The sequence below is a fragment of the Pristiophorus japonicus genome, chromosome 6, assembly GCF_044704955.1.
Source record: "Pristiophorus japonicus isolate sPriJap1 chromosome 6, sPriJap1.hap1, whole genome shotgun sequence".
In the NCBI taxonomy this organism is placed as follows: domain Eukaryota; kingdom Metazoa; phylum Chordata; class Chondrichthyes; family Pristiophoridae; genus Pristiophorus; species Pristiophorus japonicus.
Window position 1 is genome coordinate 185,023,040 of NC_091982.1, and position 27,115 is coordinate 185,050,154.

The 27,115-nt window shown below is 44.7% G+C and overlaps 1 protein-coding gene across 6 annotated transcripts; it reads right to left on the bottom strand.

Moving 5' to 3' along the window:
- Nucleotides 1-13,670: 13,670 nt before the first annotated feature.
- plaat1 (phospholipase A and acyltransferase 1) lies at nt 13,671-21,192 on the bottom strand. 6 transcript variants are annotated; one of them, XM_070883484.1, is made up of 4 exons: nt 21,054-21,192; nt 15,915-16,059; nt 14,689-14,960; nt 13,671-13,844 (listed from the first exon to the last, which is right to left on the bottom strand). In XM_070883484.1, exons 2-4 carry the CDS (start codon nt 16,057-16,059, stop codon nt 13,743-13,745), a joined length of 519 nt encoding a protein of 172 aa, XP_070739585.1. In that variant the 5' UTR covers nt 21,054-21,192; the 3' UTR covers nt 13,671-13,742. The 6 variants fall into 6 exon arrangements, with proteins under 6 accessions (XP_070739585.1, XP_070739583.1, XP_070739587.1 ...); XM_070883482.1 differs by lacking the exon at nt 21,054-21,192 and adding an exon at nt 17,855-18,222; XM_070883486.1 differs by lacking the exon at nt 21,054-21,192 and adding an exon at nt 16,453-16,537 and having other exon boundaries at nt 14,689-14,957.
- Between the last annotated feature and the right edge of the window lie 5,923 nt (nt 21,193-27,115).

A 27,115-nucleotide genomic window follows, 5' to 3' on the forward strand; every position in this document is an offset into this window, starting at 1 on the left:
CTCGTAGGTGACCTTGACCATGGCGCTGCCCAGGACAGTGATAAGCTCTTTGGTGTACGTTCTCAGTTTCATGTGGATGGGGCTGAGGGCTCGTCTGAATGCCTTGTTGCAGCACAGTCTCTCAAACATCTTTTTACTCATGATGGATTGGCTCGCGCTAGTGTCCAGTTCCATGGCTACGGGTAAGCCATTCAATTTTACGTTTAGCATTATAGGTGGACATTTTGTCAAAAATGTGTGCACCCTGTGTATTTCAGCATCTGCCTCCTCTGTCTGAGGCTTGAAATTGCTTTGATCCACCATGGACCGATCTTCCTCTACCACGTGGTGGTTAGCAGGTTTTGCAGAGCTTGCAGCTCGTCTGCAAGCTCGTTGGAGGTGCCACATTGTTCCACAGCTCTTGCAAACATACCCTTTGAAGTGGCATGAATAGGATGAATGGAAGCCTCCACAACACCAACAAGGTGTGAATTGCCTTGCATTCATCCTTTGTTGCGGACTCTGGGTCATCTGGGTTACCTGAGGCCTGCTGGCAGTTGCAGACTCGTGGGTTCTGCCCTGTACATTTCTGCTCGCAAACACAGTTCCAGTTAATTTATGAACATTGCTAGCACTTGTGTGCTGAGAGATTTGTTTGGTGTTATCACTGGTGGATATAAACGCCTGTACTATCGCAATGGCCTTACTGAGGGTTGGTGTTTCTACAATCAAAAGTTTTCGTAGGATGGTCTCGTGGCCAATGCCCAGTACAAAAATGTCTCTGAGCATTTGCTCCAGGTAGCCATCAAACTCACATTGTCCTGCAAGTCGCCTTAGCTCGGCGACGTAGCTCGCCACTTCCTGACCTTCAGATTGCTGGTACGTATAGAACCGATACCTCACTATCAGCACGCTCTCCCTCGGGTTAAGATGCTCCTGAACCAGTGTACACAGCTCCTCATACGACTTACCTGTGGGTTTCATAGGAGCCAGAAGATTCTTCATGAGGCTGTAGGTCGGTGCTCCGCAGACCGTGAGGAGGACCGCTCTCCTTTTTGCAGCGCTTCCTTCTCCGTCCAGCTCGTTGGCTACAAAGTACTGGTCTAACCGTTTGACGTAGGCTTCCCAGTCTTCACCCTCCGAGAACTTCTCCAGGATGTCCACAGTTTGCTGCATCTTTGCGTTGGATTCGTGTACTCATCGCCAGTTATTGTGTTCCTAACACAGATGAGACTGCACACAGGGAGGTTAAAGCAACAGTGACCTCAGTCTTTATTAAGACACTCCAGAGTGAGGAACAGGCCTTAGGGGCCGGCTTATATAAAGTGCTCCCAAGGGATGCTGGTGGCGGAACAAGTGCATGCTTTACAGATATACAACACACATGATGACCATTTAGTGGCTGCTAACATCAGTCCTCATATGAGTTACTGATGTATGAAATGTAGCTGTATGATATATAATTCTGTCACCAGGTTACCGAGATATCTCCATCTATCCGCCCCCAGCTGCTTGGCATCTCCAGATATTTCTAAAGCAGCCTCCTCAGCTGTGTGTGGGTGGCAAATGATGGAGGGCCACCTCCAGTTCTCTCCCTCTCCCTCTGATTGTGGGCTCGCTTTTCCTGCAAGGAGAGAAAGAAGAGAAGGTTAAACAAGAGTGATGGAATGAATGAAAGGACACAAAAAATCTGCAAAGGGATATAGACAGGCTAGGTGGGTGGGAAAAAAATTGGCAGATGGAGTATAATGTGGGAAAATGTGAGGTTATCCACTTTGGCAGAAATAATAGAAAAGCAATTATAATTTAAATAGAGAAAAATTGCAAAGTACTGTAGTACAGAGGGACCTGGGGATCCTTGTGCATGAAACACAAAAAGTTAGTATGCAGGTGCAGCAAGTAATCAGGAAGGTAAATGGAATGTTGGCCTTTATTGCAAGGGGGGATAGAGTATAAAAGCAGAGAAGTCCTGCTACAACTGTACAGGGTATTGGTGAGGCCACACCTGGAGTATTGCGTACAGTTTTGGTCTCCATACTTAAGGAAGCATATACTTGCATTGGAGGCTGTTCAGAGAATGTTCACTTGGTTGATTCCGGAGATGAGGGGGTTGACTTATGAGGATAGGTTGAGTAGGTTGAGCCTATATACGTTGGAGTTCAGAAGAATGAGAGGTGATCTTATTGCAAAATAAGATAATGTGGGGGCTCGATAAGGTGGATGCAGAGAGGATATTTCCACTCATAGGGGAAACTAAAACTAGGGGACATAATCTTAGAAAAAGGGGCCGCCCATTTAAAACTGAGATGAGGAGAAATTTCTTCTGTCAGAGGGTTTTAAATCGATGGAATTTTCTGCCCCAGAGAGCTGTGGAGGCTGGGTCAATGAATATATTTAAGGTGGAGATAGACAGATTTTTGAACAATAAGGGTTTCAAGGGTTATGGGGAGCGGGCAGGGAATTGGAGCTGAGTCCATGATCAGATCAGCCATTATCTTATTGAATGGCGCAGCAGGCTCGAGGGGCCAAATGGCCTACACCTGCTCCTATTTCTTATGTTCTTATGTTCTTATCTTTAGTGGGACTATGATGGAGTAGGGTGCCAAAACCAAGTGGCCTCCTTGTGTGCTGTTAGTTGGCATGATTGCATGAGAATGAGGGTGAGTGTAAGGGGTGGTTAGTCAGATGGGGATGTGATAATGTAGATAGACAAAGAGGGATGGGTGGACGTGCAAGGTATGTTGGTGTGAGTACGGATGTGCAAGAGTAGGGTTGGGAAGACAGAGTGATGGGGATGTGATGAGGGACACAACAGGATGAAGGTGAGTGTGACTTTGCACTCACATTTCTTGATCTAATGAGTTAATTGAAATGTTTGCAGCACTGCACCCAAGTCCTCCTGACCACATCCCTGCTATTGACCGACTCTGATATCTCCAACCAGGCTGTTTCAGTCTCCTGAGGAGGTCTCTTCTGCCTGTTGGAAGGGAAGAGGACCTCCCTGCTTGCTCTCAAGCATATGGAGGGAGTCACCAGAGAACCTAGGTGCGGCCCTCTGTCTCTGTGCAGTCATTTCCAAAGTGTTTGCAGCACTCCATTGCTGTAGACTACTGACTGCAATATTTTAGATTAACCTTCAAATGTAATGTGGCCAAAGATTCTTTAACTATCCCGACTGAAAAAAAATCATGGATGATGTCAGCAGACCAGCAATATTTAATTGGGCCAGGTAACGCGCGGGGCAGAATTAATAGGCCCAATCAACATAAAGTTGTTTTGCGCAGCGGGATGGAGCTAGCAGCGGGGTCGTGATCTGCCCTGGCCACGGGCCGCATCGGACCCATTCAGGTCGGGAAAATTCAGGCCAAAGTCGTTAACTCTGGATCAGTTCCTATGGAGTGGAGGGTAGCCAATGTAACCCCACTTTTTAAAAAAGGAGGGAGAGAGAAAACAGAGAATTATAGACCGGTCAGCCTCACATCGGTAGTGGGTAAAATGATGGAATCAATTATTAAGGATGTCATAGCAGCGCATTTGGAAAGAGGTGACATGATCGGTCCAAGTCAGCATGGATTTGTGAAAGGGAAATCATGCTTGACAAATCTTCTGGAATTTTTTGAGGATGTTTCCAGTAGAGTGGACAAGGGAGAACCAGTTGATGTGGTGTATTTGGACTTTCAGAAGGCTTTCAACAAAGTCCCACACAAGAGATTAATGTGCAAAGTTAAAGCACATGGGATTAGGAGTAGTGTGCTGACGTGGATTGAGAACTGGTTGTCAGACAGGAAGCAAAGAGTAGGAGTAAATGGGTACTTTTCAGAATGGCAGGCAGTGACTAGTGGGGTACCGCAAGGTTCTGTGCTGGGCCCCAGCTGTTTACACTGTACATTAATGATTTAGACGAGGGGATTAAATGTAGTATCTCCAAATTTGCAGTGGCAGTGTGAGCTGTGAGGAGAATGCTATGAGGCTGCAGAGTGACTTGGATAGGTTCGGTGAGTGGGCAAATGCATGGCAGATGAAGTATAATGTGGATAAATGTGAGGTTATCCACTTTGGTGGTAAAAACAGAGAGACAGACTATTATCTGAATGGTGATAGATTAAGAAAGGGGGAGGTGCAACGAGACCTGGGTGTCATGCTACATCAGTCATTGAAGGTTGGCATGCAGGTACAGCAGGCGGTTAAGAAAGCAAATGGCATGTTGGCCTTCATAGCGAGGGGATTTGAGTACAGGGGCAGGGAAGTGTTACTACAGTTGTACAGGGCCTTAGTGAGACCACACCTGGTGTATTTTGTACAGTTTTGATTTCCTAACTTGAGGAAGGACATTCTTGCTATTGAGGGAGTGCAGCGAAGGTTCACCAGACTGATTCCCGGGATGGCGGGACTGACATATCAAGAAAGATTGGATCAACTGGGCTTGTATTCACTGGAGTTCAGAAGAATGAGAGGGGATCTCATAGAAACGTTTAAAATTCTGAAGGGTTTAGACAGATTAGATGCAGGAAGAATGTTCCCAATGTTGGGGAAGTCCAGAACCAGGGGTCACAGTCTAAGGATAAGGGATAAGCCATTTAGGACCGAGATGAAGAGAAACTTCTTCACCCAGAGAGTGGTGAACCTGTGGAATTCTCTACCACAGAAAGTTGTTGAGGCCAATTCACTAAATATATTCAAAAAGAAGTTAGATGTAGTCCTTGCTACTTGGGGGATCAAGGGGTATGGCGATAAAGCAAGAATGGGTACTGAAGTTGCATGTTCAGCCATGAACTCATTGAATGGCGGTGCAGGCTCGAAGGGCCGAATGGCCTACTCCTGCACCTATTTTCTATGTTTCTATGGTTCAGGATTTAACAGGCTAATAAAATGCTAATTGATTATGCATTATTAAATTTGACTATTTCACTTGGGGTTGGGGGATGGGGGTTTGCCCTCTTTAACAATTTTGACAATTATATCCATTTTGCCACTGATGAAGCAAGTGTTAATGAGTGGGCACTCGACTTTTCCAGTCTAGCTGGCTTCCCACAGATGCAGGGTGTCATTGACTGCAACTATGTGGCCATCAGGGCACCCTATCACAACCCAAAAGTTTTTGTTAACCGCAGGGGCTTCCACTCCCTCAACGTCCAGCTGGTCTGCAACCACAGGAAGATAAGTACACATGTGTGCCAGATTCCCTGGCAGCTACCATGATTCTCACATCATGCACCACCCTCCCTCAGCTCTTCACTCCTCCAAACAGACTTTCCGGCTGGCTGCTTGGTGACAAGTGCTATTCCATCAAGATCTGCCTCATCATTCATTCATTCATAGGCGGTCCCTCGAACGAGGATGACCTACTGCCACAAGAGTTCACACAACACCTTTGAGGAGGACAACAAACGAGGTGGAGGGACGATGTAATCAAAGCCACATCTTGACCAGAAGTATAGAAACATAGAAAATAGGTGCAGGAGTAAGCCATTCAGCCCCTCGAGCCTGCAGCACCATTCAATAAGATAATGGCTGAACTTCCCTCAGTACCCCTATCCTGCTTTCTCTCCATACCCCTTGATCCCTTTAGCCATAAGGGCCTTATCTAACTCCCTCTTGAATATATCCAATGAACTGGCATCAACAACTCTCTGCGGTAGGGAATTGCACAGGTTAACAACTCTCTGAGTGAAGAAGTTTCTCCTCATCTCAGTCCTAAATGGCCTACCCCTTATCCTAAGACTGTGTCCCCTGGTTCTGGACTTCCCCATCATCGGGAACATTCTTCCCGCATCTAACCTGTCAGAATCTTATAAGTTTCTGAGATCCCCTCTCATCCTTCTAAACTCCAGTGTATAAAGGCCCAGTTAATCCAGTCTCTCCTCATATGTCAGTACCGCCATCCCAGGAATCAGTCTGGTGAACCTTCGCTGCAATCCTTCAATAGTAAGAACGTCCTTCCTCAGATTAGGAGACCAAAATTGAACACAATATTCCAGGTGAGGCCTCACCAAGGCCCTGTACAACTGCAGCAAGACCTCCCTGCTCCTGTACTCAAATCCCCTAGCTATGAAGGCCAACATACCATTTGCCTTCTTCACCGCCTGCTGTACCTGCATGCCAACTTTCAATGACTGATGTACCATGACACCCAGGTCTCGTTGCACCTCCCCTTTTCCTAATCTGCCGCCATTCAGATAATATTCTGCCTTTGTGTTTTTGCCCCCAAAGTGAATAACCTCACATTTATCCACATTATACTGCATCTGCCATGCATTTGCCCACTCACCTAACCTGTCCAAGTCATCCTGCAGCCTCTTAGCGTCCTCCTCACAGCTCACACCGCCACCCAGCTTAGTGTCATCCGCAAACTTGGAGATATTACACTCAATTCCTTCATCTAAATCATTAATGTACATTGTAAAGAGCTGGGGTTCCAGCACTGAGCCATGCGGTACCCCACTAGTCATTCCCTGCCATTCTGAAAAGGACTCGTTTATCCCGACTCTCTGCTTCCTGTCTGCCAACTAGTTCTCTATCCACATCAGTACATTACCCCCAATACCATGTGCTTTGATTTTGCACACCAATCTCTTGTGTGGGACCTTGTCAAAAGCCTTTTGAAAGTCCAAATACACCACATCCACTGGTTCTCCCTTGTCTACTCTACTAGTTACATCCTCAAAAAATTCCAGAAGATTTGTCAAGCATGATTTCCATTTAAAAGACCATGCTGACTTGGACCGATCCTGTCACTGCTTTCCAAATGCGCTGCTATTTCATGTTTAATAATTGATTCCAACATTTTCCCCACTACTGATGTCAGGCTAACCAGTCTAGAATTACCCATTTTCTCTCTCCCTCCTTTTTTAAACAGTGGTGTTACATTAGCTACCCTGCAGTCCATAGGAACTGATCCAGAGTCGTTAGACTGTTGGAAAATGATCACCAATGCATCCACTATTTCTATGGCCACTTCCTTAAGTACTCTGGGATGCAGACTATCAGGCCCTGGGGATTTGTCCGGCTTCAATCCCATCAATTTCCCTAAAACAATTTCCCACTTTATAAGGATATCCTTCAGTTCCTCCTTCTCACTAGACCCTCGGTCCCCTAGTATTTCCTGAAGGTTATTTGTGTCTTCCTTTGTGAAAACAGAACCAAAGTATTTGTTTAACTGGTCCACTATTTCTTTGTTCCCCATTATAAATTCACCTGAATCTGACTGCAAGGGATCCACGTTTGTTTTCACTAATCGTTTTCTCTTCACATATCTATAGAAGCTTTTGCAGTCAGTTTTTATGTTCCCAGCAAGCTTCCTCTCATACTCTATTGACCCCCTCCTAATTAAACCTTTTGTCCTCCTCTGCTGTATTACAAAATTCTCCCAGTCCTCAGGTTTGCTGCTTTTTCGGCCAATTTATATGCCTCTTCCTTGGATTTAAAACTATCCTTAATTTCCCTTGTTAGCCACAGTTGAGCCACCTTCCCCGTTTTATTTTTACTCCAGACAGGGATGTACAATTGTTGAAGTTCATCCATGTGATCTTTAAATATTTGTCATTGCCTATCCACCGTCAACCCTTTAAGTATCACTCGCCAGTCTACTCTAGCCAATTCACGTCTCAGACCATCGAAGTTACCATCCCCCAAGTTCAGGACCCTAGTCTCTGAATTAACTGTGCCACTCTCCATCTTAATGAAGAATTCTACCATATTATGGTCACTCTTCCCCAAGGGGCCTCGCACAACAAGATTGCTAATTAGTCCTTTCTCATTACACATCACCCAGTCTAGGATGGCCAGCCCTCTAGTTGTTTCCTCAACATATTGGTCTAGAAAACCACCCCGATTCACTCCAGGAAATCCTCCTCCACCGCATTGCTGCCAGTTTGGTTAGCCCAGTCAATATGTAGATTGAAGTCACCCATGATAACTGCTGTACCTTTATTGCACGCATCCCTAATTTCTTGTTTGATGCTGTCCACATCCTCAATACTATTGTTTGGTGGTCTATACACAACTCCCACTAGCGTTTTCTGCCCTTTCGTATTCCGTAGCTCCACCCAAACAGATTCCACATCATCCAAGCTAATGTCCTTTCTTACTATTGCATTAATTTCTTCTTTAACCAGCAACGCCACTCCACCTCCTTTTCCTTTCTGTCTAACCTTCCTAAATGTTGAATACCCCTGGATGTTGAGTTCCCAGCCTTGGTCACCATGGAGCCATGTCTCCGTGATGTCAATTACATCATATCCGTTAACTGCTATCTGCGCAGTTAATTTGTCTACCTTATTCCGAATACTCCTCGTATTGAGGCACAGAGCCTTCAGGCTTGTCTTTTTAACACCCTTTGCCCCTTTAGGATTTTGCTGTAATGTGGCCCTTTTTGCTTTTTGCCTTGGGTTTCTCTGCCCTCTACTTTAACTTTTCTTCCTTCTATCTTTTGCTTCTGATCCCATTCTATTTCCCTCTGTCTCATAAGAACATAAGAATTAGGAACAGGAGTAGGCCATCTAGCCCCTCGAGCCTGCTCCGCCATTCAACAAGATCATGGCTGATCTGGCCGTGGACTCAGCTCCACTTACCCGCCCGCTCCCTGTAACCCTTAATTCCCTTATTGGTTAAAAATCTATCTATCTGTGATTTGAATACATTCAATGAGCTAGCCTCAACTGCTTCCTTGGGCAGAGAATTCCACAGATTCACAACCCTCTGGGAGAAGAAATTCCTTCTCAACTCGGTTTTAAATTGGCTCCCCCGTATTTTGAGGCTGTGCCCCCTAGTTCTAGTCTCCCCGACCAGTTGAAACAACCTCTCTGCCTCTATCTTGTCTATCCCCTTTATTATTTTAAATGTTTCTATAAGATCTCCCCTCATCCTTCTGAACTCCAATGAGTAAAGACCCAGACTACTCAATCTATCATCATAAGGTAACCCCTTCATCTCCAGAATCAGCCCAGTGAATCGTCTCTGTACCCCCTCCAAAGCTAATATATCCTTCCTTAAGTAAGGTGACCAAAACTGCACGCAGTACTCCAGGTGCGGCCTCACCAATACCCTATACAGTTGCAGCAGGACCTCCCTGCTTTTATACTTCATCCCTCTCGCAATGAAGGCCAACATTCCATTCGCCTTCCTGATTACCTGCTGCACCTGCAAACTAACTTTTTTGGATTCATGCACAAGGATCCTAAAAGAGTTTCATGCACAAGGACCCCCAGGTCCCTCTGCACTGCAGCATGTTGTAATTTCTCCCCATTCAAATAATATTCCCTTTTACTGTTTTTTTTCCCAAGGTGGATGACCTCACATTTTCCGACATTGTATTCCATCTGTCAAACCTTAGCCCATTCGCTTAACCTATCTAAATCTCTTTGCAACCTCTCTGTGTCCTCCACACAACCTGCTTTCCCACTAATCTTTGTGTCATCTGCAAATTTTTTACACTACACTCTGTCCCCTCTTCCAGGTCATCTCCCTGCATAGGTTCCCATCCCTCTGCCATATTAGTTTAACCAATCCCCAACAACACTAGCAAACACTCCCCCTTGGACATTGGTTCCAGTCCTGCCCAGATGCAGACCGTCCGGTTTGTACTGGTCCCACCTCCCCCAGAACCGGTTCCAATACCCCAGGAATTTGAATCCCTCCCTTCTGCACCACTCCTCAAGCCACATATTCATCTGAGCTATCCTGTGATTCCTACTCTGACTAGCACGTGGCACTGGTAGAAATCCTGAGATTACTACTTTTGAGGTCCTACTTTTTAATTTAGCTTCTAGCTCCCTAAATTCATCTTGTAAGACCTCATCCCATTTTTTACCTATATCGTTGGTACCTATATGCACCACGACAACTGGCTGTTTACCCTCCCCCTTCAAAATGTCCTGCACCCACTCCGAGACATTCTTCACCCTTGCACCAGGGAGGCAACATACCATCCTGGAGTCTCGGTTGCGGCCGCAGAAACGTCTGTCTATTCCTCTTACAATAGAATCCCCTATCACTATAGCTCTCCCATCTTTTTCCTGCCCTCCTGTGCAGCAGAGCCACCCATGGTGCCATGGACTTGACTGCTGCTACCCTCCCTGATGAGTCATCCCCTCAACAGCACCCAAAGCGGTGTATCTGTTTTGCAGGGGGATGACCGCAGAGGACCCATTGAACAAACAATAGGCACCCTGAAAATGCGCTTCAGATGCCTCGACAAATCTGGAGGAGTCCTTCAGTACGCACCAGCCAGGGACTCAGAATAGTCGTGGTCTGCTGTGCCCTACAGAACATAGCACAGCAACGAGGATTAGCGCTGGATAAGGAAGATGGTGCAGAGCACACAGCCTCATTGGAGGAGATCAAGGGAAAGCACCATGAGTTTGAAAATGAGGATGAGGAAAACAAGGATGTGGAAGATCTGGAGGAGCCGGCGGTGTCATTGCGACCAGTACGTGAGCATGTTGCTGCCTGTCACGCCAGGGATGCCCTCATCAGTGCCAGATTTAACTAACTTTATGCAGCTCAGACATGTGGCTGCCACAGGTGTGCACAGGTTGGCATCACCCCACACCAACATCATAGAGCAGACAAACAATGACTAGTCCCTTGTATTCATCCTCACCACCCTGACCGTTCACTCTGCCACTTCCATTCGAGCACACACATTTAACAATGACTGCAATGTGTGACAGATAAATGATTTATTAACAGTATTCCATATAATATAAACATGACAGTGATAATGAGAAACACACCCGAATGACTACTCTTGTGACTATTTGTGTGGGATCTTTCTCTTACACGTGATTCTACGTGGTTGTGGCTTCAGCAGAGGTAGAGGCAGCCTTCTCACCTCCCTCTTGCTCCAGCTTAAATGCCTTCAGCGGTCGTCCTCTGGGTTTTGGAGCCTGATGGCCCCACCAAAGTCTGCTCCTCCTACGACTGTGCAAGGGCAGACTCAGCCATCACTGTCTGGTGAGGCACCTGGGGCTCTGACCGAGGGGTTTGGCAAAAGGGTGGAAGTCTGAGCACTTGGAGAGGAGCCCCCACTTCCATGCCCCTCTCACCATCATCCCTCTCATGGGACATCTGCACTTCCCTGCTAGCTAGTAGCTGGAGAGCACTTTGCTGCACTTCAGTGGAGCTATGAGGGCCCAAATCTATACTGATATCCCTCTTACAAAGGACGTCTATGAGCCTCCGGTTTCTCTCCTCCATAGATGCCCATCTATTCTGAAGTGAAACCATGTTCTCATGAGACTAATGTAGTGTTTCCTCCATGCAGGTGGCCAACCTATCCATGGAGGAAACATAGAAACATAGAAAATAGGTGCAGGAGTAGGCCATTCGGCCCTTCGAGCCTGCACCACCATTCAATGGGTTCATGGCTGAACATGCAACTTCAGTACCCCATTCCTGCTTTCTCGCCATACCCCTTGATCCCCCTAGTAGTAAGGACTACATCTAACTCCTTTTTGAATATATTTAGTAAATTGGCCTCAACAACTTTCTGTGGTAGAGAATTCCACAGGTTCACCACTCTCTGGGTGAAGAAGTTTCTCCTCATCTCGGTCCTAAATGGCTTACCCTTTATCCTTAGAAGCTAGTGACTGCGCCATAGTGGTGCTCATGTTGGAGAAAGACTCCTCCATTCTCTGCACACTTGCAGTCACTGCAGTCGCAAAACCAGACAGCCTCCTGCACTTGTTCCTGCAGCTCCAGAATCGCCCTCTTCCTGGATGGCCCCCAGGGCACAGCCAAGTAGAGCTAGGACACGAGCATGCAACTGTATGGAAAATAATTCTGTCACCAGCTTCTTCTAATGAGCCCCTCTTTCTGGCCCCCACTTCTGGCAGGTCCAGCACGCCAGCAATCTCCAGGGCTGCCTCATCTGCGGTCATCAAATATACCGTGGCTTGTGGGCCTCCTCCAGTTCTCTCCCTCTCCTTCTTATAGTGGGCAATCTTTTCCTGAAAGGAGGGGACAAAGAGAAAGTTGAGTGTAAGGAATGGAATGGGATAGAGCTTTACAGGGAGACTTTGTGGGAGTGGCTTGGCGATACTAAGTTGCCTACATTTGTGTTGTTATATGCTGTCATTGGATCATGATGAGGCTGAGTGTGAGTGGTGCATAGTAAGATGGGGACCTGATAATGTAAATAAAGAGGGATGGATGATGGTCCAAGGGATGTTGGGGTGTGTAACATTGTGCAGGAGTAGGGTTGGCACTGCAGAGCGGTGGCGTTGTGATGACAGGCACAGCAGCATCAAGGTAAGTATGGCTTTATACTCACTTTTCCTGCTCTTAGCAGGTCATTGTACCTCTTCCGTCACTGCACCCAAGTGCGAGGCACTACTAACATCACCGTTATCGTCTATGCTATCTGCAGCCACGCTGCCTTCGTCTGCTGGGGAGGCTTCTTTCTGCTGTCCGCAGGGAAGAGAACCTCCCTACGTGCTCTCACTCCCTCTCCACAAGATGATGGAGCGAGTCATCAGAGAAACAAGGCACTGCTCTTTACCGCTCTGAGCTCATGCTGCTGACCTGCACACACTGACACCAATGAAATTTCTGAAATAGCAAATGGGGCCATAGCACCTTTAAATATACTGGCAAGAATTGCGTCATCTGGTGACGTCACCAGATCCGCTCCTTTTAATCAGACCTAACAAGGCCCATTACGGGAAGATCATCTTTTTCGCAGGGATCAATGCAGCAGCGGGGTTGTGCCCTGCCGCCGCCCTCTCCCGCCTTGAAGCCACTCAGGGAGAAGAAATCGCGGCCTTAGTCTCTCTCAAAATGAGAGACCCTTAATCTGTCTCTCCCTCTCTATAATGTCTTGCATGTTTCTATTTCTTCCTCTCTAATTATCTGTCTGTTTCCCCTTCCGCATCTGTTCCTGTCTCTTTTTTTCCATTTATCCATGTCTGTCTCTGTCTCTTCTCAATTCCTTCATCGCCATTAATCCTTGTCTGCTTCTGTCACCCCTCCAATTATCTTGATCTGTCTGTATCTCTCCTATGCTATCTATCCCTGTATGACACGTGGTTTTTCTGTTACATTGCTAGTTTATATTGATTTGTTCACCTTATGCAAATTATAATGGAGTTATTTTGCAAAAGGTGCCATTATATAGCAGTTTCATAAAGAACTTGGGTAAGTGCCAAAACTGCATTTTATTTTTATTGTATGACTTACTGATCTTTGTCCCATTTTGCTTGTGTCACCAAGTCAGTTAGTTTCTGTTTCTCTTATCCTTATGCACAAGGTTGCCTGTATTCCTTCCATTCTTTCTGTCTTTTTCTGGAGCATGGACAAAATGGTGCTACACAGGCAAGCTCCTTTGCATTACAGCTCTACTTATAGGCAAGTTTATTTGACATCTGGAAGCTGCATATCAGTCGGGTTTACTAACTACATATGTTTTGCATTCATCTGGCAATTAAATGTAAACAAACCACTTGTAACATTTACTATAAATATGAAAATATTAGTTAAAATTTGTACAATGAAATACAATATTGAAAAATATTTAAGAATATTAAATTAAGTTAATATCACATAGGCAATATTCAATGCTTTATATGTTTAAGATCATTTAAAATAGCCAACATTTTTTCTTAGAAAAATAAATGAACAATTTGGCTAAAAGGTAGCTGAATATAAAATTTTAAAACTCACTAAATTATAGTAACACAAGACATCAAACCATATTTTTGTTCATTTATTTTTAATTTGTCTCAGTTTTCAGATACAATTACTTTTCTCTTATTTTGATATATCCTTCAGTAATTTCTTTGCCTTGACCTATTTTGAAATAGTCCAATCAGTGAGAAGGCACCAGCGGCAGCCGTTACAAAGGAAATGGCACTGATAGCTCTGTTTGCCTGAGGAAACAAAAGTGGATTTAACAAAGCATTAATACAACTGATCAGCAGTTTTGTGAACCTATTGATTAGATGGTGCTGTGGAAAGTTGGTATGTCACAAAGTGATCATACCTGGCGGTTGATCATGTTTGCTCCACTTCAAAAGATTTTTTTTTAAAGTTGGTTAATAAAAATATATTTTGCAAATCTTAAAATTATAACCATCACAGGCAGTCCCTCAGGAAATTATAAATTTGTCAAATAAAATATGAAATGTCTCTGTGAAATATGTTTTTTTGAGGATGACTATAACCAACTCATGACTTCATTGATAGTTTATTTAGTAAGCCTCACTTTTGGAAACAAAAAATAATAATTTAGAATGACAACTATTAAAACCTATAAACTCAGTTAAAACACTTGTGATTAAAAAGCAGATATTAGAGAAATGTTTCAAAATATGGTGATTAAAAAAACACCAGGATATAAATATGTACTTCAAAGCTAATCAGAAACTGATAGGATGCATTTTACAAAGTACTTTTTAATGTCAATTCTTTGCCAATAAAGAAGTATTTTGTTCATATCAATTTTCACTGTGATACTTTAATAATCATTCAGCAATACTATTGCATCAATGTAGTTATCTAAGGATGTTACCCTCTGCTTGCACATATCTGAAGGTAGGAGAGTAAGGGACCGTTATCAGCCATCAGTGAGAGGAAATCCAAATCTGCAGTGATTCCTGCATCAGCTTGAGATCTGCATCTTATGTGTATCTTCTTATCTGAAGTTGAGAACATTACATTGGCCTCATGCAAAATAATCTTGCATGAGACACACTTTTGGGAGAAGCCACATACCTGATCAGACACACCCTCACCATAACGAAGTAAAGTGACGAAATGTTCACAGTTATTTCCAAGCAAATCATAGGACACTTCCTGACCAATCAGATACTCTGCTCGCTTAACAATTTCACCCACTGGCAAAGGTGTGTGGTTGTCATCATATTTATTATTTATTTTAAAAGTGTCTTGTCCAACAACATCTTTAAGGAGTTGCATTTTCGCCATTGCTTTCCTGCTGAAAACTGACTTTGCACTCGTGAATGAAGCAGGTGGCCCCTCCTCTGCTGAATGAGAAAGCCCAGATTTAGTATGAGAATAAGATTACAAAAACATGTAAATATTAAATTGTGTATTTGTTAAAAAAAGCCATACTATAAATATGATTTTATAATAACAATGTAAAATCTTCCAATGTTATTACAGCTATCGATCTGCTTTGATTACTTGGTTTTGTGCCCAAACAAAAATAAACTTCTCAAAAATAAACATAATTGCTTCAGCTGCATTGAGTTCTTTGATATACTCGGCCTTTTGGCTAAGATCATGCGTAACTGACCTGGCAGAGGAGTAACCATGACCCCAAAGTGGTTCTCCCTGGATCAGGAAGGTGGTTCTCCTATGCTTTTTGGAAATAGGAGGTGGGTGGGGTGGATTGACCCATCCACCTCCACAGAGGTATGTGGGGGGCCTGACCCATCCACCTCCATGGCACGAACTTGGTATTGCAGTACTTCCAGGAACGGTGCAGTAGCTCTCGGCCTTTTGGCTAAGAGCATTGGCGCAGAGTGATCCTTGATGTGTGCAAGGTGACCTCTGGTGTTTGTGATTTGACAAAGAATTGGAAAGATTGGCTACGAATTTAAAAAAAAAAGAGGTTGATAGAAAAGAACGTGTGCGTACTATGTGTGAGTATGGTCAGGGTCTGTGGTGACACATTGACCACCAATCTATCCAGGTTTTGGTGGTGCCACTGACAAGAAACTGAAACAAGAGGATCTGAATAAAGGATTAAATATGGGTGATCGTACAAGGATGGGTGGGAATGGGGTATGGTGTTAGTGTTTAGGTTGAATGTCTTTAATTTTTAGGATTAACACAGAAGATTTAAGTTTCAGGACAGTAGAGTTTTTAAGGTCAATTTTTTAAAACTCAGAATTAGTTGTAAAATTTGAAAATTTAAACTCAGAGCAGAGACAAAGCTTGTGCGGCCCTAGTTATTTTTGATTAATTTATCTTACCAAAAGGTGCCACATTTATAACGTAGCCATCTCCCAGGTACAAAGCCCAATGCTGATATGCAGGTCTAAATATTTCAATTAAGTCCCCAGGGTGGGGATCCCCATCCCCAGCGTATTCCACACTAAAGTGGTCATTAGAAGCCATCTGAAAGGGAAAACATGCATTAAAGTTTTTTAAATATAATTTTTAAAGTACTCTGCATAATTGATCAGAATATTCAAATTTAATGTAGTTCCCAATGGGAACGTATTTGATCACTTCGTACAAACATACAAAATCTGATTGAATAACAAAAAAAACTGGATGCTGAAAGTCTGGAACAAAAACAGAAAATCAAACACTCAGCAGATCATTCAACATCTGTGAACAGGGGTGGACTCTTGGTCAGAACTAACGTCTGAACCGTTTGTTCTCTCCACAAATGCTAATTGACTTGCTGAATATTTGCAGCATATTCTGATTAAATCGCAAAGAGAAAGCTACACACTAACAGAGACAGGGAGCTATGTAGCGAGAGCGAGGTACATACTGACCGACCTAGAGAGCCACACACTGACAGAGCTAAACAGCGAGGTGCCTTTACCCAATAAACCTTCAGGGAATCAGAACATATCGGGATGCCTTTTCCCACTGAGGGAGACTCACTTAAAAAAAAAACATCTTCTGTTGGGTTTGCGGGTTTTGCTTTGAGTACTTTAATGCTAGGTGAGGTTGTTGATCAAGTGAAGATCTGCACCTGTTATCTGACAGTTGGTTAATTGGATAGTGAAAAATTTATTGTAACATTAGGGTACCAATTTTTGATCCATCGTCACAAGCCGCCTGGAGTAAGGGGGTCCTCTGTTTACAACAGGTTATCTCTCGCTGTCTTTTCTCATTGCCACCATGCAAGTTATTGTTGGTTGAAATATGAAATAACATTATTCGATCTTTTGATAATCGGGAGCACAAATATGCATAACATTAGACAACTTGTAACATTATATGGCGATAACAAACCACGAATTCAAATGTATACAAAACATAGCAAGTACAGCTGAGACCAGCCGCAGCTATTGTAATCGGCAACTTAACATTATGCGAATTTGACCGTATTTCACTATTTATGTTATGCCGCATTTGCCATCCCCTAATATGTCTATGTCTTCCTGCAGCCAGCTACACACTTCCTCACAGTGACATGTGCCCTAATTTGATGTAATTGGCAAATGTTGATATTAGTCCCTCTATGTCTCTCTCCAAATCATTTATAATGAATTATATATATTGTACAGTGATTTTCTAAACTTAGGGCTTAGAAGTTTTCTGATTTGGCGTCCTGCATTACATAATCAAAATATGCAAGGCAGTCTAACTTCATTTAAATAAACCAAAACTTAACCTATTAATAAACATGGAATAGTGTAAATATCAAACGCAAAAACTGCATATCTTGGTCATTTCTGGCATTTCTGTTTAGCTGTTTAATAACAAATACCAGTAAGGATGTTTACACTGGTTTTATATTAAATGATAGTAAGTGACTGTATTTCTGATACCAGTGCAAACTGTTCCTAATTCCAGGTTCCTGTTATGTCTTCTCTCTCCAGCCTCGCCTAGTGTCAAGCTGCTTCTCAATCTCTCAGTCTGAGAGAAGATGACATTTAGTGAGAGACGCTATTAAAGGATTCTCTCTGAATTCAAAAGCAAAATTAAAACTCGGATTCATAATCGTTAACTGTCCGACCAAATCAACTGAGGTGCAGGCTCCGGAACGATACTTGCATCAAAACAAGTTATAAATACTCAACCGAATGATCGAGGCGTCATTCATTCCGCAGCCGGCTGTCATAGAAACTACTGGTTTGAAAATAGCACCAGTGTTAGTTCCACGTGGCTGCATTTACTGAGATTACCATTGCAAAGATCTGCCTCAACATAACGAAGTAAATCGACTTACTGTTGTGATCTGAACATCCCACACCGCTGTTTAGTGATCGTCCTGTTAAAGGTCGATGTACAGGCGCAACACCATTTGTGAAGTTTTAAAGCAGTCTGAAACTCGTATGCAGATCAAGTCAAGGATTACACCAGTGCCATTGCTGTGTGCATTGAGGCTTGTCACTCCCAATATTGTTATGGTAATTTTAAATGAGCTCGTGAAGAGTTGTCACTTTCACTGAACTGTGTTTTTATTTTCTGGAATTCAATTCATTCACCATCACAACAAAGGCTGAATCTGGGAATTTTCTATTTATGTTCACGAAATATAAGTTGAACTGTCATACACGAGGTCAGATGTGTCATTATAGCCTTCAGAAAAAAGTGAGAAACTACTTTTAGCTTTCTTTTCTAAATCAGTATGTGTTTCTGTGACTGTAAGAGGAGCAGTAACAAGTTTAGATGAGTTTATTGGGCAATCTAAACCAACCGCCATATCCCTTTTAACCCCTGCACACCATAGGTAAAATAATGGGACTAAAGGTGGACAAGTCCCCTGGACCTGATGGCCTGCATCCTGGGGTCTTAAAAAATGTGGCTGCAGAGATATTGGATGCATTGATTGCAATCTACCAAAATTCTCTGGAGTCTGGAGAGGTCCCAGCAGATTGGAAAACTGCAAATGTAACGCCCCTATTTAAAAAAGGAGGGAGACAGAAAGCAGGAAACTATAGACCAGTTAGCTTAACATCTGTCATTGGGAAAATGCTGGAGTCGATTATTAAGGAAGCAGTAGCAGGACATTTGGAAAATCATAAAGCAGTCAAGGAGAGTCAGCATGGTTTTATGAAAGGGAAATCATGTTTGACAAATTTGCTGGAGTTCTTTGAGGATGTAGTGAGCAGAATGGATAAGGGGGAACCAGTGGATGTGGTGTATTTGGATTTCCAGAAGGCATGCGATAAGAAAGAAGAAAGAAAGACTTGGATTTATATAGCACCTTTTACGACCACATGATATCTCAAACGCTTTACAGCCAATGAAGTATGTTTGGAGTGTAATCACTATTGTAATGTAGGAAAGGTGTCACACAAGATAAGAGCTCACAGGGTTGGGGTAATATGTTAGCATGGATAGAGGATTGGCTAACTAACAGAAAAGAGAGAGTCGGTTGGCAAACGGTAACTAGTGGGGTGCCACAGGGATTGGTGTTGGGGCCTCAACTATTTACAATTTATTTAAATTACTTGGATGAAGGGACCGAGCTGATGATGCAAAGATGGGTGGGAAAGCAAGTTGTGAGGACACAAAGAATCTGCAAAGATAGACTTAGTGAATTGGCAAACATTTGGCAGATGGAGTATAATGTGGGAAAATGTGAGGTTATCCATTTTGGCAGGAAAAATAAAAAAGCAAATTATTTTTTAAATGGGGAGAAATTACAAAATGCTGCAGTACAGAGGGACCTGGGGGCCCTTGTGCATGAAACACAAAAAGTTAGTATACTGGTACAGCAAGTAATCAGGAAGACAAATGGAATGTTGGCCTTTATTGCAAGGGGGATGGAATATAAAAGCAGGGAAGTCCTGCTATATCTGTACAGGGTATTGGTGAGACCACACCTAGAGTACTGCATACAGTTTTGGTCTCTGTATTTAAGGGGGGATATCCTTGCATTGGAGGTTGTTCAGAGAAGGTTCACTAGGTTGATTCCTGAGATGAATGGGTTGATTATGAAGAAAGGTGGAGCTGGTTGGGCCTATACTCATTGGAGTGATCTTATTGAAACATATAAGATACTGAGGGGGCTCGAGAAGATAGATGCAGAGAGGATGTTTCCACTCGTGGGGGAATCTAGAACTAGGGGCCATAGTTTCAGAATAAGGGTTTAGAAATGAGCTGAGGAGGAATTTCTTCTCAGGGTCATAAATCTGTGGAATTCATGTCCCAGAGAGATGTGGAGGCTGGGTCATTGAATATAATTAAGGTGGAGATAGACAGATCTTTGAACAATAAGGGAGCGAAGGTTTATGGGAAGTGGGAAGGGAAGTGGTGCTGAGCCCAAGATCAGATCAGCCATGATCTTATTAAATGGCGGAGCAGGCTTGAGGGGCCAAATGGCCTACTCCTGCTCATATTTCTTATGTTCTTAAGAGACTTACGGGCTTCTTGGGCCATCATTTCATTTCATTTTTCAGCTCACACACATTTTGATGCTGAAGTAAACTCATTTTAGTGATGATTGATTCAAATTCAGGGGTAGCATCGTTACTATATTAATATTAACTCTAATCAACTAACACAATATTATTGGGGCAAAATAGCCCTTTTATAGCCCCGTTAGCACATCTGGGGGGCGTTAACGGAACGCGTGACACTTTTCGTCTGGGGCAAGGGGTGCTATCGCCTGCTGGGAAATTGGGCGGGAGTTTGTGGAGGCGCTGCCACGGCGGCGCTGTGCCCTGCAGTTAGCGTCCCGGGCTGCCACACAACAGGCATTGACGTCATCATCATGCGGGGCGACTGCTCACCACCCCGTGCCGACCCCTTAAAGCCCCACTGGAGAAATTGCCTCGCTGGTCACAAAGCTGGTGGACATCTGGTCTCGGGGCGCTCCTTAAAAGGGAGGGTGTCAGCGCCCCCGGGCTGCAAACTATTTTTGTCGGCCGACTCTCGGGTCGGCTCAACAATAGCAGCCCTAGCGTGGTCCGGGCTGCCATCGTGCATCTGTCTTGGGTGCTGGACTGCTGCCCGGTCGCACGCTGCCCTGATGGCCTCGCAGAGTGCGCAGCGGTCCTCCCCTTTAATTGAAGGTGAGGGGCATTGAAGTGGGTCAGCGCTACGCGGAGCATCCACGTAGTGTTTCCTTCAGCGCCTCAGTATTGCCCTGTTTACCGACTCCAAAGTAGAACACGTGAGATTGCACTCCGCTTCCTTTGAGAGGCTGTAAGGGCAATTCCGCAGCTGGGGTGGGACTTCTGCGTCGAGTGCTAAAAGTCCCGGCCCCAGAAATTTACTCCCAATTGGGGCGCAGTGCAATTTTACCCCCTAAAAACTTCCACACGCCGTGCCTCTCTTTCCTCTTAATCCCCATTCTCTTTTAACTATTTTAACTTTACTTTTCCCGAACACAACACATTCTATGTTATTCTAGCATGTTAACACTTCCATGAGATAACACATTTATTGCTAGTACAGATTAATGTTATGCAATTTACCTGTGTAAGGCAGCATTACTAATGTTGAAAAGATAGCATTATGAGTCCGTATTGCTCAAAAATTTACTCATTTTTATCTTGCCTTCTGGTCATCCCAGACCCTGTACCTCTTGTTGCTAAAAGAGAAAGCTTCTCTCAATGTCCTCTTCAAGATTTCTCTTGAGGTAGCTTCTAAGAGGTACACAAGGACAATCCAGTTATGACCCTTCAAATTTTCCATTTCTCTAAAGAGCTTGGCTTCCACTCAGTGCCTCGTCAGATCAACACCAAAACTTCAGTGTAACTAACTGTCCTCGTAATTCTATATATTAGTCTGTGGAGTGAAAGAGGTTATTAGTCACGTGAAAAATAAAAACAGGAATATATATGTGTGTTGATTATCATTAGACAAGTGACATAGCATTCTAATATGAATTTAAAGATTGATTTAAGGTTCGAGGGAGATCATTCGATCTCATATTACTTCACCAACAACTATGAATTCAAGACATTCTTTTGTGTGCCCGAAAGGGCATATTCTATATTTCTTTCACAGCGGATGAAAGTCATTTGTGGAGTAGACAATGTCATCCCTTTTCTTTCAGCTGTAATGTAACTATTGTTATGAAAAAAACATTTAGCTTTTGTACAAAATTAGGGTAGAACCTCGTGGTTTCTGGAATGTGCATCTGTCAGTTAGAACACTGGCTTTCATGAATCTACAACAGTACCATCAGCAGTTGTTAACAATACTATCCAAACCCTGAGAAGAATTACTGAACTGCTAGCCCAACATAGTCAGAATATTTATCATGCTGTACTCTTTCTCAGATAAATACAAGTATAGAAAAATCAACTTGTTGATAATGAAATATTTCCTTTACAGATCAGATCAGTTTATTTGTTCTCCACATTGTCTAATCAGGCACATAATGTTGCTCACCTGTTGGGGCCTTAAGAATTTCGTCTTGTGCTGAGGTCCAGAGGTAAGTCTGGGGACGGGGGTAAAATGATCAGGAGGGGGGTGGCAAGGGCGGTTGCAGCCCGCAGTTGTTTTATGGAGCCAGGAGGAGCCATCCTGCTGCTTCCGACTCCACAATAAACAACATTTTGGAAGTTTAAGGGCCTTTTTCTATGAGGCCTCTAGCAGCCTCTTCAAGGATCACTGGTTAGGCTGCTCAAGGTGTGCAAGCTCTGACTAGAGCAAACAAACTTACGAGTCTGGCTCGGAAATGAGCGCAGGAGCCTCATTTAAATTTTGAAATGAGCCCGACCAATTTAGCAGTGGCCTGAACTCCTGTGGCCATTAGGCACGGGCCTTTGCACTGCTAAATTGGTATTGCGCCCATTTTAGACCCATAAAACAGACACAAACATGTTACATTTAGATCCAATGTTACCAGTTTTATGTTTGTGTAATGTAACAGACTGTAAGAAAATAGCAAAAATTTACTGATTTATACAAATTCTCAATTACAGTAATGGAATTTGTTCACAAGACTACTTCTCGTCTTTCCCTAACCTTGTGAATAAACAGGAACTCTGGACAGATGATACTCACGGAACGAATTTTGTGACTAACACTTTAATGGCAATTGATGCTGTATTTTCCACTTGGCCATACATCAATTATACAAGAGATAATATAGTGAGTAGGTAGTTCCTCAATTAGGCACTGCATTAACAAGGGAAACAGCAAACTGTCAAACTGTTTTGCTTCTCATTATTTTAATTCCCAGGCCTATTTCTTTAAATTAAAATAAATATTTGATGAAGGATGATTATATAACTAAAAAACATACAACTATTCTTAATCAGACAAAATTATTTCTTTCAGATATTTACAATACCATAACCTTTTGGTCAGTACAAGAAAAACATATTGGCTGAACTATTTTGCTGAACTGGGATGCCTCCCTGCTGTGGCATGACTACTGTCTGCCAGAAACATGTGTTCCTGAACCAGATCAATCTTCCAGCCTCAGGATCTGTTAAATATTTTTGGTGCCAGCAAGTCAGCCAGAGTGAGGTGGAGATTTTCTATCGCAGGCTTTGGAAGCCTGCCTCAGAATAAGTTTGCCAGCAGCCTTCAAGTTGTTGATAATAGTTGAGACATTTTTAATTTCATGCTATAGCCTGTGAGCAATTGATTGCACAGCCTCCCACACTTTTAAAAGTTAAATTTCGCCCCTCTGTTGCCATAGCAACACTGGATGTTGGAGATGAGCAAGCTTCCCTGGCATCCAGCATTTCTCTGGGTCAAATAACAGAAAATATATCCAATGATATATTCCCATCATTTGAACATCATTTCCAATATGCCCACCCATAAATAGACCGATGTATTGAGGGTCATCCACCATTTCTGGCAGGAAATACAATGGGCATGAAATTGGGTGGGAAGGTGATGGAGCACATCCCCATTCTATTTCCCCCCAGCGTCTTCCCCAGTTTCACCCTGAAATCAATGAAGGGATAGCAGAAAAGCCTTGCCAATGTGTCCAAACATACCATTACAGTTCTGAAACAATATTAGCAATCATTCAAGAGATACCAAAGCTTAATGACCTCATCAGATGACATTTCTTCTAACCAATAGATCTCCCACCTTTTGGTACAGGAAGCCAAATTATGCAGGTGATTTCCAACTGAAGTGCAAGTATCACCTGATGGCTTCAACAAGAGGCTTGAACCATTTCCATGGTTAGGCCTCATCTAAATATTTTGGATAAGCTGCTAGTGTTCAAGTGTACAGAGGCAGTACATCGCAGGGGATGTGAGGATGCGAATTCTGGCATTTCCTTAATGGAAGCAAGCCAGAAATCATGTCTCAAAGTGGGATGGTTGGCAATCTGGGGTGGGATGGGGGCGGGGGGGGGGGGTGCGGTTGGGCCACAGCTAGCCGGTAGAGGGCCTCTAGATATTTGTGGGGCCAGGAGCAGTATTCATACTTTAAGGACTGCTGGTTACATTGGGGCCGAAATTGTCTCTTCCCTTAAGACCTGTTACCACCGGAAATCAGGCTGCAGAGTGGAATGGCTGTCGATTTTTCGTGTAATAGGCGCCACTCGCCCAATTGCCCTGCTGCGGTTTCCAGCGGTAAGCATATCCGCACTGCTTTCCCTCACTTCTGCCACGTTGCTGGCCAGCATTCCGAAATGTGTTATCAGAGTGCGCACCGTCGAGGTCCCGGCCCGGAAGCCTCATTCTGCTGAAAAAAATGTTGTACTGCTCGATTAGTTTTTTTTGGTCGGTGCCTAGTTCTTGCTGCACACTGCCAGTGTTGCTTAAAAGTATGTTGGTTTTTTCCTGCATTTGTCTCGGCGACTTGTTCATGGTCTTTCACAATCAGTGCGAGGATACTACACTGCGCAATTGATTGACAGTGCTGCAGGCTCTTCAACCTTTACAACAGGGAGCCGACATCAAGGAGGCTGGGCTTGGGAAGCGGTTCGACGTGGGGGAAGTGCTGGCAGGCCAACACATCCTGCACATTGTGCGTGCTGCGAGGCACACAGCAGAACTCTTTTTGGGAGAAAACTAAAACATTAAATCGTGTCCCCCCTGATCTGGGGGACACACCAAACATTTTCAAGGCCCTTTTTTTCGTGTGTTTTTGATTTTTTTTTTTAGTTTTTTTTTGGGCACTAAAATCATATTTTTTTTTTCTCCAAGTGCCCCCTATAAAAGGGGAGGGGGACACTAAAAACACTGGCAATTAAAACAAATTAACTTTTAAAACATAAGATCAAATTAAAATTTGGTTGCCGGGCGTGGTGATGCACTCCAGTCCCTCCGGGTGCCCACCTCTCGTGGAAGACCGCGAGCGTACCGGTGGACACCGTGTGCTCCATCTCCAAGGACACCCTGGCGCGGATGTACGCGCGGAAGAGAGGCAGGCAGTCAGGCTGAATGACCCCCTCGACCGCCCGCTGCCTGGACCGGCTGATGGCAGCCTTGGCCGTGCCCAGGAGCAGTCCTACGAGGAGGCCCTCGGACCTACCCGCTCCCCTCCGCACAGGGTGCCCAAAGATCAGGAGTGTGGGACTGAAGTGCAGCCAGAATTTCAGGAGCAGCCCCTTTAAATAACAAAACAGGGGCTGCAACCTCGTGCATTCGGTAAAAACATGGAACAAGGACTCTTCCAGACCGCAGAAATTGCAGGTGGCCTGGGAGCCCGTGAATCGGCTTAAAAATTTATTGCACGGCACTGCTCCGTGCACCATCCTCCAGGCCAAGTCCCCAATAAATAGTGGGAGGACTCCCGCGTAGAGTGCCCTCCATCGGGGACCCCCGCCTCCTCCGGACGGCAAGATGGTACGCCATGGCGTGTCCGGACGGCAGGTGAGGATGGCAAAGTTGAGAGTGTGCAGGAGCAGCCCGTACAGGAAACCCCTCCGCGCGGAACTGAAAGGCACGGAGGGGATTTCCTCGAGACAGCTCAAGTTGTGAGGCGCCGGCTCCCGAGGGAGGTTCCGTGGTTTGGCGCCGATGAGGAATTCCGTCCGGACGGGGGTCAGTTCGGACGGGATTTCCCCATGTGCTTGAGCCTCCTCGACACACCTAACGGAGTCGGGGCCCAGAGCTGTTTTTAGCGACTCAATGGCATCGGCCGCGCGGCGGATGTTGGCAGAATTTAGGCGCCGCGCCAGCGTGTCTGGCGTCATCCAGCCTGCTCCTCCGCCATTGAGCAGTTCCATGACCCTGGTCACCTCACCAGCCACAGCCCTCTCGTCCGACCGCCACCTAAAACCTCGGTCGTGGAGGTACGGATTCCCGAGCAGTGGCTCCTGCAGGACAGCCGCCACTCCAGCCGGTGGAGAGCTGCGCTTGGTGGAGACTTTGTTCCAGACCCAGATGAGTTCCTTGTAAAAGACAGGCAGCTCCTGGAAGGCGGTCCTGACGCCCACCCAAGCTCACAAACAGGAGCTGCGAGGCACACAGCAGAAGGCAGCACTGGGTCCAACAGCTGCAGAGGCAGCGGGCATGGGTCACAGCAATCATGGCGGCCCAGCATGGAGAGGGCCAGGGAGATGATGACAGAGGGGAGGCCATAGAGCTGCCACAGGAAGGCCCTCAGCAAAGACGTCCTCTGAGGAGGAGAGTGTGGTACGCAGGCCTCCCACACTAGATACTGGGCCTGCAGGACAGGAGATAATCCTGCAGCAGAGCCACTCCAACATCTCGCAGTTTGCAGCCCAAACATCCATACAGGAGGTAAGAAACATATAAACATAGAACATAGGAGCAGGAGTAGGCCATTCGGCCCTTCGAGCCTGCACCACCATTCAATAAGATCATGGCTGATCATTCACCTCAATACTCCTTTCCTGCTTTCTCTCCATACCCCTTGATCCCTTTAGCTGTAAGGGCCATATCTAAGTCCCTCTTCAATATATCCAATAAACTGGCATCAACAACTCTCTGTGGTAGGAAATTCCACAGGTTAACAACCCTCTGAGTGAAGAGGTTTCTCCTCATCTCAGTCCTAAATGGCTTACCCCTTATCCTTAGACTGTGTTCCTTGGTTCTGGACATCCCCAACATCGGGAACATTCTTCTTGCATCTAACCTGTCCAGTCCCATCAGATTTGATCTGTTTCTATGAGATCCCCTATCACCCTTCTAAACTCCAGTGAATACAGGCCAAGTCGATCCAGTCTCTCCACATATGTCAGTCCTGTCATCCCAGAAATCAGTCTGGCGAACCTTTGCTGTACTCCCTCAATAGCAAGAACATCCTTCCTCAGATTAGGAGACCAAAACAGAACACAGTATTCCAGTTGAGGCCTCACCAAGGCCCTGTACAATTGCAGTCAGACCTCCCTGCCCCTATACTCAAATCCCCTAGCTATGAAGGCCAACATACCATTTGCCGCCTTCACCGCCTGCTGTACCTGCATGCCAACTTTCAATGACTGATGTACCATGACACCCAGATCTCGTTGCACCTCCCCTTTTCCTAATCTGCCGCCATTCAGATAATATTCTGCCTTTGTGTTTTTGCCCCCAAAGTGGATAACCTCACATTTATCCACATTATACTGCATCTGCCATGCAGTTGCCCACTCACCTAACCTGTC